Here is a 13,493-nt window from a genome sequence, read left to right as displayed (position 1 = left end):
GCAGACCCTACAATGAGAGGCTACGGGACCTGAACCTGTTCAGCCTTCACAAGAGAAGGCTGAGGGGAGACCTGGTGACCATCTATAAACTCACTAGGGGGGACCAGAAGGGGTTGGGGGAGACCTTGTTTCCCCTAGCGCCCCCCAGGATAACAAGGAATAATGGCCACAAGTTGTTGGAGAGTAGGTTTAGATTGGACATCCATAAGAACTACTTCACAGTCAGGGCGGCTAGGATCTGGAACCAGCTTCCAAGGAAAGTGGTGTTGGCTCCTTCCCTGGGGGTCTTTAAGAAGTGGCTTGATGCCTACCTGGCTGGGGTCATTTGAGCCCAGTTTTCTTCCTGCCCAGGCAGGGGGTCAGACTTGAAGATCTACAAGGTCCCTTCCCACCCTACTTCTATGATTCTATGAATGGTGGCAGCACCATTAACTCCCTGAATGCTGGCAGGGAATATGGGCTGCCAGCTAGTTTGAATTCCTGGGAACTGTCTCCAAATCTCCTTGGCTTCTCTGAAAGGAACACACTCCCCTGCGGCCGGCCCAGCCTCCCTGGGCACAACTACATGAGACGCTACGTTGCCATAGCGATGAGCTGCACCACCGGAGCTCATTGCTACAGCGACATAGTGCTGGCAGGCATAAAACATGACACTGACACTACTACGCATTAGCACTGGAAACAATCTGTGCAGCGTTGGAACCAACGTTGGTTACTGTGCAGTCACTTAGTACTTGCTTAAGCAAGTATTAAATGTCTGCGCAGTAACAACTGCACAGTCCAGCACACATGTAGATTTGCCCCCTAGCACCAAAAAGCCCCACAGGCTGGATGACTGACATGCAAAGGCTAGATCCAGCCCACAGGCTGGATGGTTTACACCCTGTATTAAACAATACATGCAGGAATGTATTCAAGTTGGGAAAACTGCAAACAAGGCAGGCTGAGTTCTTCAGTCTCTCTAAGTTCTCTTAGCACAAAATCAAGCATTTGGACTGTCAGGTCTCAGTTCTTAGATGTGGGTCCTAGAAGACTCAAAACAAGGAGCAAAGTCTGGACTGTGTTCAGGCTTAAAGTTTACAAGGTTCAGCATCTGAATTTCCTCCTGGCAGCTACTGGATGACCCACAGGATATAAGGAGCTCAGGATATAACAGACATCACCAAATGAAGCAGATCAGCTGTGGCAAAATGTGTCCCAGCACTGCTGATTCACTTCATTGAGCAAAGCACGTCACCCACTGTACTGCATTGGCCAGGGGCCCGATCCTGTGGGACGATGGGGGATGTGTTTACCACTTACAGAGATGTGCCTGGAAATTGCCTGCTATGTCTCTCTAAAACAGGAAAGCTGTGCAGGTGCTCCCAGGGCTTGAGAAGCCTGATCCTACATACTCCAGGACTTTCCATGCAGGATTATATCCCTTGAGCCACATGACTGTCTGGAGTGGCTGAACAATACAGACAACTTTGGGCTGCCTGAGCTCTCGTGCCATAAAGCTAACAGAAATCTATTACAATAAAGCAGCAGAAATTATTACCTTTGCTGTGACCACAAATTTGGGTATTTGTGATGCTACAAATGGTGTAGATGTCTGTTTGCTTTCTCTTTGTACATGAAAATTGTTATGGCAGCACAAAGGTAAAGTCTGCTTGCACCCACAGACTCCTAGCAGCAGGAACTGGAATCTAGGACTTACTCTCTCAATAAATTAGAGAATCAAGCTCCCTTTTCTCTGCTCCCAAAACACTTTATGCATTGTAGATTAGATAGGCATTGGTTAAAATACAGAAATAACCCTAGCAGCAAGAACCAGAGACCAGGATTCCCTTCTTCTATGGAAGTGCCATAGCCAGGAGGATGGAGGCATGCTCCCTTGCACTTACTTCTAGGACTGTTTTTGCATTTCTTGTTTTTTTAAAAAACAAACAAACAAACAAACAACATTGTTCAGAGGACTGGAGCATAGGTCTTCCTTCTGCCAGAGGAATCTATTAGCAATGAGGCTACAGAGGCAGTTTCCCCCTTGTTTGCTCTCTCTCTCTCTAACTCTCCCATGACTTTTGTACTCTTAGCTGTCAAGTAACCCAGGTTCAAAAGGAAGGAGGAGAGTGCCTTCACAGCCTGTTCTATAGACCCAGTGGTTAAGGCATTTTCTTGGCAAGTGGAAAATGACAGCTCGAATCTTCTCAGGATAATGAGGACTTAAAACACAGCTGAGTGCTCTCATCACTAGATTCTTGGGATGAAAGCAGCCAGTCGATAAGACCCCTTTCCTCAGAGGCAAGACTAGATGCAGTGGATTGAAAGTGAGTGGAGGTCATACAATCGGTAGGGCTGGAAGGCATCCTGGTTGGCATCCTGTTCAACCCTCTGCTCACGGCAGGATCATCCCAACTAAACCATCCTGGCCAGCTGTCTGTTCAATCTACTTTTCAAAGTTTCCAAGCATGGAGCTTCCACAACGTCTCTAGGTAGTTCTAATGCCAGATCATACCCTCATAGTCAGAAAGTTCCTCCTAATGGTCTCAATTTCCGCTGCTGCAGCTTGATGCAGTTGCATCTAGTCCTGTACCCTAGTACCACAGAGAAAAGCCCATCTCTTTCCGTTCTATAATCATCCTTCAGGTCCCTAATGTTCAGCCTGAACCAGCTGCCTATGCTCTGGCACTTGAAGAAAGGTAGAAAATCAGACAACCCCATGCATTTAGTCTTTTCTATTGGCTGGCTTTAAGTGTCTGTGAATTTTTTGAATCACTCTTTATAGATACCTACCTTTCACATATTTTGTATACAGTCCATACTAAGTCTCCCATGCAGGGATACTAAGTACTAAAACTATACAAACTGGATTTCTGTCAAGGCAACACTGCCTGTATATATAGACATTCAGATGCCTAGATGTAGACTTAATAAAAAGGGTTTTTGTCTCTTGTATTCACTGTGTAAACAAATATGAGTAAAGACATTTTAAATTAGCAATTCATAAAAAATAGATTATTAAAAAATGAAGCAAAAGCATGTTTGCTTTCTGAAACAAGGAAGGAAGGAAAATCCATAATTCCATAAATGCCAACAAACTTCATCTAATTAGTCTTTAGTAAACAGCTGATACATCAGAAAACATTTATCTCAGTAAGAAATCTGTTCCTATGTATCATAGCTTATTTCCTGGGAAAGAACGGATTGTTCTCATTCTTCGTTACCAAGGCTATTTATATAGGCACATATCATTTTCACTTTAAAATACATCTGATCATCTACATTTTCTACTTAAAGTTATAATTGCTACACAGAGCAGTTATCTTTATAGTGACTGGCAAGGGACCATTAGAGACCCATTCTCACCAGCAGCACAACTCGTGGTTACTTTGATGAAAACAGGGTCAAGTTTTAAATCTGAATCCCTGGCCTCTTCCAAGTCAACAGGAGTTTTATCACAAACGTCATTTGTATCATAGTTTCAACTTCACATTAAAAGTTAGAACTTCATTCCTGTGCAAAGGGCCTACACAACATCTCCATATCCTAGTTTGAGGGTTTCAGTACAATATTCTCATTTAGCTGAGCATATATCAGGTAGCAAACAATCTTGCAATGCTTAATGTTTTTATATAGAACTATTGAAGTTTTATCCCTTATATTTTAGAACTAGTTCAATTACACAAATGTTGCATACATGAGAAATGTCAATTTACTATAAATCAGAGTACTTACTTGCCAACATCTAAATTTTGCATCTGTCCTCTTTGCTGAATTACAACCTTCTGGAGTGAGCTAGTCTATGCCCCTTTCAGAATCTTTTGTTATTTGGTGGATTAGTATTTCCAAAACAGAAGCCATTGAAGTGCTAGATGTTCAAGAGATTCTTCTGGGAAAACCAAATATCAGAAGTATTCACTTTAATAAACTGTTGCCATAAGAAGTTGGTACCTTCCTGGTTATTCTTTCCTAACAATTTTCAAAGACTTCAGATCTGAGGAAAGAAGGCAGTAGCCAAAGAGAATAAAAAGGTGACTGGGTAGAAATAAAGGTTCAAAGAACAAGTTATTCATTAAGAAAAGGAAGGTTTAGCAAATCTTTCTAGCTGTGGGAATTAACTACAGCCTACCTGAATCTGTACCACCCTAACAGTGATCAACTGGAGCAAAGGACAGCACTCGTGGCCATAGAACTTGAACAGTTTTATATGGATGGGTGCCTGCAGACATGATGGGAGGCTGCTCTGATGTACTATAATTACAGTGCGTCAGAGTAGACTCAGTTAATCGAGTCTGCTGTAGTATGATAATTAGCTCAATCCAGCCAGCATCCATGTCTTTTGTATCAGTGTCCCCATGCTTCAAAATGGTGATGGGGGTGCTTTAATTAAAGCACTTTTGAAAAGTTTCCACGAAAGCACCCCACTGCCATTTTGAAGTGCGGGGATGCTGATACGAGACACTGTGGGCACTTTAATTAGAAGGGCTCTTAGAGCCCTTCTAATTAAAGCACTCCCCTCCATCCACAGAGCACATGTAAAAGTGCCCAATATTGCTGTACTTAGTAAGACCAGACATGCGAGAGAAGGACAGCTCACAGAACATTGTGGTGGCTACACCTTTTTTTTGGAAAGGAAAACCCGTTGGACATATCCACGGCAATGGTTTGCTAGCAATACCAAGATTATTACTCAGATGTTAGATTGTCTGGCTGGCATCAATAAGCATCTCATGATCCTTTGTCTTCAACTGACCAACAAACAACATCCAATAATCATCGGTGCACGTGTCTCGACCCTTGATACAGATGACAAAACAAAAGAAGAATTTTATTCTAAACTCAACCAAGTCTTGTCATCTACCACCAAAAAACATTAGATAAATCTTGACAATCTTAACACTAGAGTCAACTCAACTGGGATTGTTTACCTGAGCAAGTGTTCTTCACAAGCTCCTTATCACACTAAAGCAACAAATGAAAGGTATCATGGATGCACTCCCGTTCAAAACACTGGCACTAGGGCTTTCAATTAACTGCTGTTAATGTGCGTGATTAACACAAGAACCAATTAACAAATTAATTTTTTGAGCAGTGTCAAGCAGGTAAGTCTGTGGAGGGGGAGGGGAAGGACCCAGGGGGATGGATCGAGGCCCCCATGGTGAGGAATGGAGCGGGGCAGGGGCCAGGGCCAGGGCGAATGGGACCCTGGGGTCAGGGCAGGTTGTGGGATGGAACCGCGGGTGGCTTGTCCAGAGGGGCACGGGGGCAGTGGATCCCCGCCACTGTGTGCACCCCCGAGGGAGGTGCCCCCCAGATTTGTGTGCAGGGCAGAGGTGGGCTGCCCGCTGCAGGCTGGGGCTCTGTGCCCTGCTGCCTTTGACAAAGGAGCCACGCGACGCCATGTTGTGCCTCCCACCACTGCATAGGCAGAGGTCATAGTGCGCCCAGTGCAAGCTTTTGTCCAGCGCACAAATTCCTAGGGCCCCACAATAGTCAGCATCAACCTAGTAAAGGGACACTTGGAGGGGCTGAATGTGTTTAAGTCAGCTGGCTCAGATGATCTTCATCTAAGGGTGCTGAAGGAATTGGCCAGTGTCATAGTAGATCCAGGGACACAGCTGTTTGAGCACTCATGGTGCCCAGGTCAGGTCCTAGAGGACTGGAAAAGAGCCAATGTGGTCCCTATTTTCAAGAAGGGGAGGAAGGAGGATCCAGGTAATTATAGGCCAGTTACCGCTATCCTTGGGAAAACCTTTGAAAAAAATTATCAAGGATCACATTTGTGGGAGCCCAGCAGGAAAAATAATGCTCAAGGGTAACCAGCATGGGTTCATAGCAGGTAGATCCTACCTGACTAACTTTGTTTCTTTTTATGACCAGGTCACAAAATGCTTAGATGCAGGAGTCGAGGCAGACGTCATCTACTTGGATTTTAAGAAGGTCTTCAATACAGTATCTCATCCTATTGTCATAAACAAACTGAGCAGCTGTGACATAGATGATTACACGGTCAGGTGGACGGCAAATTGCCTATGTACATGCTTGGAGGTTAGGGGGGGCATCTTAATTAGAGCAGCTCCCAGATAGCTGCTTTAATAAAAACAGCTCACTGTCATGTGCATAAACCTCCTGCACACTTTAAAATGGCTGCAGGATGCTTTATCTAAAGCTTGTTCAATGAGGTTTAGATAAAGTGCCCTTGCAGATATTTTAAAACGTGGGGCTTAATACACATGGTGAGGTGACACTGGAGAGTTCTAATTAAAATGTGAATGAGCACATGTATAGGCAGCCTACATTTTCATGTTTCAGTAGTAGTTGTAGCTATGAAAGTCAAAGTAAAAAAGCCAAACCCATGCCTACAATACTGTGCAATTAACTGAGTACCAGTCAGAGCAGGCAAGGTGAGGCAGAACTATGAATGCAGGTATACTAATGTAATCTGAGATCCGAATGAATAATTTCCTTTCGGACTGTGCAACTCTAGACAAGGGGTATACTTTCTCAAAAGGCACATTTTATTAGCAGAATAGGCACATTTATGTTAATATTTGCATCTTTGTACTTGCAAAATTGACAGATAAGCTATTGATGGGGAGCTTGGCAATGTCAAAAATACAGGATCTGTATCATCTGTTTTTGAGAAAAACACCACAAACTATAAAAACTTTAGGCAAATGGCTTGCTGAACTCAACAAGCACTTAGAAATGCTATTCCAAGATGAATCAGTCGCCAAGTGAGTTGTCATCTTGATTTATAGCTGCAATTGCACACCCTGCATGAATTCCATATGTTAACAAGAATGACCTCAATATAAAGAGCACATAATTTAAGCTGCCAGCAAAAAGTCCTTGAGCCAAAGAAGCTCGGTAAGCAAGGTATGGCTGTGTGCTTGTCTGAAAGGTTACACTCATCTCTGTAAACAGATTGCTAGATTTTCAATGATTCCTGCTTGCTTCTATTATAAATATATAACACCTTTTGGACTGCTACTGTGGCATGTGATGATTAACACATGCTACTACATTTGATGATTAATATGATCTTTGGATGATCTTTTCATTATTCACTTATACTTATATAGGCTTAACTGAAGGAACTTTACCAGGCAGCCCAGGCTGGGCTAATTGGCTAGGCAGCCACATGTGCCTTGACTCTCTGATTGACAAGCTCTGTCCCAGCTAATTAGCTAGCTGGCTTCCTAATTGGCTGTTGGGAGGGCCATCTATCCATTTAGTCCCAGCTGTGGCAGCAGACTCCAAACTAGCTAACAGTTCTAATCCTGGCCTGCTTTGGTAATCCTCCTAATTGCTGACACTTGTTTGGCTCTGTTATTGGACTTCAGTTTATGCATCATCCCTTGGATCTGGTAACTTGGCATCTGAGTCCCTGACCTTGGCCTGTGTTTTGAACGCTACCCCTATATTTTCCTCTGGAGCTAATAATTTGGTAAACCCTGACTAAGCTCCTAGCCCCTGGCTTCCCTCAGTGGCCTAACCAATACACCTGACTGCCTATTGGTCCCTTACCCCAGTGGCTTAAGCAGAATTTCATGGCAATTAGCACCCTATTTTCACTGCTCTATTCTATCATTTTCTCATCACATGACTGATACAATTGGACCTTGAAGATGCAGCTGTGCAACCAAGCTAAGTATGCCAGCCAACCATGGGAGTCAAGGACATGTACTCAGAAACCGAGTACATGGCTGGTGTCCCACTCTTTGGAAGTAGACATACTATAGGCTGTAAAGGCAGAGCCTGTCCTTGCTTCCTCCTAATCACTATGGAATGATTAACATGAGGATCTGTACAAGTCAGAAGCAGTTCTTGCCCTCTTTTCTTCCAAACTGTGCCCAACTTCTGCTCATGGATTGAATTTAAGGAAAGAGGTTCCACGCTCCTTTGTAATGCAATCATCCAGGGGGCAGGACCAGGCTGTCCCTAAATCTTTCACAAGTGTTTTCAAATACTGGGTCAGTTTTACATTTCATAACAACCTAGAGCTTACCTAGAATTGTTATGTAAAATCTGGAAAAATGGAAATACAGCCTGAGGACAAAGGTAACATTTAAATATTTCAAAGGCCTCTCAAAGCTGTTTGAAACATCCTAAGAAAGTCATCATACAAACATGCAGACAGGATAAAATGCTCCAGAGTGTGACAGAATGTACTTGGAGGGAGCAGACACTATTCAGTATCATTTCATTTTAGAATACATGTGTATGGTAGGTCAGTCAACCAGGCATCCTTCAATGCACCTGCAGCTGTTTCTGTCCACACTTACAGCAGTTTCCTGCACCTCTATGGTAACCCCACCTGCCTCTGGCTTTCTGTACACTGTGGGTGTTAATGTTCCTGGCATCCTGAGCAGTGCAGGTGTCCCACAGTCTCTCAGCCCTGGCTTCCAGTCCCAACAGTGCCAGAAGACCTGAGACTCCATGCTCCCTCACTAGAGCTAGGAGACCCCAGACTGGACCATGCACGCCCTCCATTCCCCTGGAATGGGACTTCTGTTTTTTAGTCCCCAGTCTCTGTACATTTTTCTACCTCTGATCTCCTGCTTCCAGCAGATGAGGGCACAGGATCTCCTGTGTCTAGTAGGGAAGAGGGAGTCTCTGGTCTCCAAGGTCAAAGGGGAAAAAGAAATACAGAGTTGGAGTGGACAAGATAGTGGTCACTGACATCGTGATCTGTTCCCTCTTCCCCTGATGGGGTGTGGGTGTGTGGAGCCACAGTCCCTGGGAGATGGGGGCTGCAGAGCCACAATGACAATCTGCTCTGCTCCCCCTGACCTTGTGGGGGAGAGAGAAGTGGAGCTGCAGGTCAACACAGGCCCATAGGCTGGAGAGCATGTCCCTGCATGTGGCCACAGTGATTTTGAAATCCTTCCGCTGAGGGTACAACAGGGCGTTATATGTCCATATATGGCTGAAACCGTCCATTTTTAAAATATGACTACACTTTGAAGCAATTCAAATATTACATCAGTCTGCACCCAACCAGGAATTTTGGATGAATCTTTTTCCCTGATTTTCAGTATTTTCTATAGTCAAAGTTCACATGAATGCAACAAACCATCTTCTACAACACTCTACAGGATACCAGGACTTCTGACAGCATAGATCTTAACATCCTGGTGCCTTGTTTTCTTTTCTATATTTAAATCAATTGATCTGTTTAATACAGCTTGTCTGTTGGTACCAGGGTTTTTCCATAATTTGGAAGTGAATGTAACAGTAATATACGGTTCACTATATCGGAGCCCTGAAAAGAGTAGGTCCATAGTTTATTAGGATGACAGATAGCATATGGGAAGCAAGTAGGAGTACAGAACCGTGCCCTACCAGTTCATGGGCGAGAGGCTAATGCCTACTTCATGCTTATTCACCTTTTGGTCTCTATGCTCAAGAGGCCATGAAGGGAGTTAATTAATGCTAGTTGGAATAAGCCCTTTTTATAATAGAGGCACTTGTCCACTAGGAACTGGAGTCAGATTACTTTCACAGCCACCACTGTGAATTAGTTCTATGCTGGTGACTTAAGAGTTAGAAGGGTCTATATCCCATTGCTAAATTAATGAGCCATCCAGTGCCCTTAGTAGCATAGTTTCTGAATATTAACACAAGCAAGAATTACATTAAATTTCTCCCAGTTTCAGTTCCTCTACCTCATATTTTGGTTCGCATTTTCAAGTGACCTTTTATGCTCCCTAGAGAAAAACTCTGATGGAAGAATAAAGACTCCCTACCAGGGGTGAGAAGTCTTATTCCTAGTATAAATGTACAGTTATTTTTTAGATATTTATCAGAACAATAATCAGTGATGTATGTTTAAGGTATCAAAGCATTCTACTGTTTTTGCAAAACAAAACAAAACAAAAAAGATAGAGGGCCTTATTCTTACCTGAGGATCTGGTCCATAACTTATATAGTGCTAAATTTAAGATGACATTAAAGGAAAAAGAAAGGTTTATTGCATCTTAAAGGGATTAGTATCAGGGGCACAACTGGAATGCAGACAGTAGGAGTTAAAGGTAGGAGACAGGGAATCAGAAGTAAATGGGTCAGGAAGGTGAGGTCTGTAAGGGACCAGGACACAGGTAGTCACCCTGGGTAGAAACAAAAGCTAAGGAAGTGTCAGGAACAATGGGCAGGCATCCAGATTGGCATCACTTGCCCAGGCGTCTGCAGCAGGCATTATATCTGTACACAAGCAGAATGTGGATGTTGGCCTTACTAAGACAGAAGTCAGGAGCAGTCTGTCACAGGATGGGGATCTGGAAGCACAAGGAGTCAAGGAGCCAGTGTGACAGTGTGAAAGGGTCCCACAAGGGTCTAGGATGCCCCCAGTCTCCCCTACCCCACCTGGGGCAATGTGCCATGCACCAGAGCACATGTGCATGGGCATTGCCCGGGGATAATCTGCAGTGGCACGTATTGTGCCACTGCTGTTTGTCCCCAGGGAAATGCATGTTCCTTTTCATGGTGAGGAAGTTCTCTTTTTTTTTTTTTCTTTTCTGCATTGTATGGCCATTGCTCCTTGTCCACAGGGGACAGTCTGTCACCATTCTCTGTATAACCACCCTTAAAGTATTTAAAGATCATTATGAAATTCTCCATCAGTCTTCTTATCCTCAAACTAAATAGTCCCTGTTCTTTCAGCCTCTCTTAAGTCATGTTTTCCATTATACCTTATTCAGGACTGGAAAGTCAACTTCTGTCCTTACTCAGGACTGGAACATCAACTTCCATGCTGCCACTTATGCTTGCCCCATAAAACATCTCAAAACATTAACTCTTCTTCTTCCTCAAGGCTAGGGACAGACATTACACATTAAACCAATTTATGTGATCAGAAACTGGTTTAAACCTGTAACAAAACAAAAGTTCAGTGCACATAAACCAATTTCAAAATGGCTGAAACTGGTTTAAGATAAACCTTGTTGAATGTAGTATCAGACTTAACTGATTTGGGTCAAACCGGTTTATGCAATGTCTGTCCCAGACCCCTTCCTGGTTTAACTTAAACCAGACTCCCCCTGAGGCTGAGCTAGGCTGTGCTCTCTGCTCCAAAGAACAGGCTGGGCCTGCCCCTCTCCTCCCTAGCCACAGCTCCCAGGGAGACTGTAGACACAGCAGGGTCTGCCTGGCTTCCCTTGCTGCTCAAGCAGGGAGTCCCCCTCCCTTCCATCACCCACAGCTCAGACCCCAACCCCACGGACCCTAGGTATGTGGTATGCTAGTTAATGCTGAGAGGTTTTTGTGTCTCCAATTTCATTGGGACAGGCAGACAGAATAGTATCCCCTTAGGTTTTTTGGAGCTAATCAGCAGGGCAGCTGGTAATGTCCCTCTGTTCCTTCCTTGGAAAAAGCTGTTTACAAAGAGCTTGAACTAATGAAAAAGGCTTTGTTTTGCTGAAGGGCTGATAACACAGTAGTTTTTATCAGCCCCCCTGCAGGTTTGCAGCCCTGTCAGGCTTGCAGACAGGGAGAATGAGATTGAAAAGCTCAGTACCACCAACAAACGCATGCACTGCACCTCCTCCCTCCCTTTGCCTCAGAGTGCTAGCCCCAGGTTGGGGTCTGGCAACACTCCTACCCCTTAAGTAGTGAGCAGGGAAAAGCCTAAGACAGTGCAGGCCAGGGTGGGGGTTTAAACCCCTCCCTAATCAAAGCATCCTGCCAGTGCCTGGCCACGGCCCCCCTCAGCTCCGCCCTGCAGAAGAGGAAGGGAGGGCTGCTTTAGTGCCCCCCAGCTTCTGGCCTGAAGCACTGCAGGCATGTGCCTACATTTCTGGAATGAAAAGTGAATGTCTATTCACCTCCAAATGGGTTCAAGCTTTGCAGGTTAGACTAAACCACAAATATTGAATCAATTCAGGCTCAGGCTTTTTGAATGTCTGTCCCTAGTCCAAAAGTCTCCTCTGCCACTACCTTATCCCTGACTATAGTTAAAGTGCTGATGTGCTGGAACCACTGCCTATCACGTGAACCAGCGTTCTCTCATCATTTCCTTGTAGCTCTCTCCTTCTGTCTGTTGCCCTTGGCTGGGTTTTTTTGTCTTAGACTATAAGTTCTTTGGGGGAAGGTCCTTTTTAAACAACATGCCTAAGATAATGGGGGTCCTGGTCCATGACTGAGGCTCCTAGACACTACAATAATCAACTAATACATCAAACAGATTATTAAAATAATGGCTGGGAAGAACATGGCTTAGTAAAACAGCGAGCAAAATTCATTCAATGTAGTTCACTATATTCAGTAAAGCAATTCATAAAATCAATTTGGTTGTCCATGTGCTTGTCTCAGAATGAAGTAGATCATTGACTTAAACACTGTCAAACTGTTTTCACTATCACATTTAGCTAAATTAGTGTCTGAGCTAATATCTGAGAAGACATTTCAGATACAGGACAGAGGTCAGTGCATTACTTGCTCATAGCCTGGTAAAATTCTTAAGCAGAAAAACATTTTCAGTAAAATAACCCTTTACATTATGACAACTCATCAATTTTCTAATGCATCTAGCTCATAAAAAGTGAGGGGACATGTAACAGGACCAAGTCCCAGAGGCAGCCATGATGCTGCCTGGTAGCTGTTCAGCTCCAGCTCTGGGTACCCTCTTTCACCTGCCCTGCCTTGCTGTTATTGTTATAGGGATAAAGGGAGGCTGCCCAGGGTCCCAGAGCAAGTCCTCATCTACTAGCTGTCATTGGGTCCTTCTTGAACCCCACTGATCTCCATCCCACCCTCCAAATACTCAGTGGGCCCTCCTGCCCTGTCTATATTTCAGGGCACTAGGTCACCTTAAGGGCTAATTTTGTGGTATCCAACCTCCCTTACAGCCACAGCCATGCCTTGCAGGTGTTACCAAATAATCATGTCAGTGGGCACTCAGCCCCAATATCACACCTCTCCAGGCCTCTATGTCCTTGCTGGGGCCTCAGACTTCCCAGCCTTCACCCCTTTTCTCTTGCTGGGCTCTTTAGCCTAGGCCCACTGAGCTGGACCTGGCTTCTGATCTCCAGCCCTTCTTGTCCTTCTTTAGCTTTGGGTTCTGCAGCCCTGGCCTTACCACTCTAGGGCCCTGGTCTCTGCCTTTCTTGGGTGCTGTGCTCCTGGCTCTGGTCTCAACCCATTCCAGGAGCTGTGCCCCTCAGGCACTACTGGGATCTCCACCTCCCCTTACAAGTCCCAAATCCGGTCCAGCGGTAAAATACCACAAAAAAGCAAGCCCTCGGGTTGGAACAGGCTCTCCCCACACTGGATTTCAACACAAACATCAGCTACCTGGCTGAACTATCACACTTTCCCCCATACTTGAGTCCTCTCAAGTCAGTCAGGAAGTCCCCTTCAGCTTCCCTGCTCACGACCTCTTTCTCTTTCAGGCTGCAGGGCCAGACTAACTGACTGGCTTTATGTGCCTCCTAAGTCCAACCCCATCTGATCAAGCCACTCTGCAAACACTCACAGGTGTTCCCCTTCTACGCCTGAGGACCAGTGTGTCT

At 44.6% G+C, this 13,493-nt stretch overlaps 1 protein-coding gene across 5 annotated transcripts in view; it reads right to left on the bottom strand.

Moving 5' to 3' along the window:
* OXR1 (oxidation resistance 1) overlaps nt 1–13,493 on the bottom strand; it is a 461,315-nt gene that overhangs the window by 181,879 nt on the left and 265,943 nt on the right. For 2 of the 5 annotated variants that reach the window (XM_025202026.1, XM_014519137.2), the window contains exon 1: nt 3,718–3,999. The exons of the other annotated variants lie outside the window; for them this stretch is intronic. Coding sequence is in view for 1 of the 2 variants with exons in the window: in XM_014519137.2 (XP_014374623.1) it covers nt 3,718–3,727 (10 nt within the window). In the remaining variant the exon portion in view is untranslated. Of the gene's footprint in view, nt 1–3,717; nt 4,000–13,493 lie in introns of those variants that run through there. 5 annotated transcript variants of the gene reach the window in all.

The sequence above is a fragment of the Alligator sinensis genome, unplaced genomic scaffold, assembly GCF_000455745.1.
Source record: "Alligator sinensis unplaced genomic scaffold, ASM45574v1 scaffold20_2, whole genome shotgun sequence".
Lineage (NCBI taxonomy): Eukaryota > Metazoa > Chordata > Crocodylia > Alligatoridae > Alligator > Alligator sinensis.
Note: the sequence above shows the minus strand (reverse complement) of the source record. Positions and strands in the feature narration are given on the sequence as shown.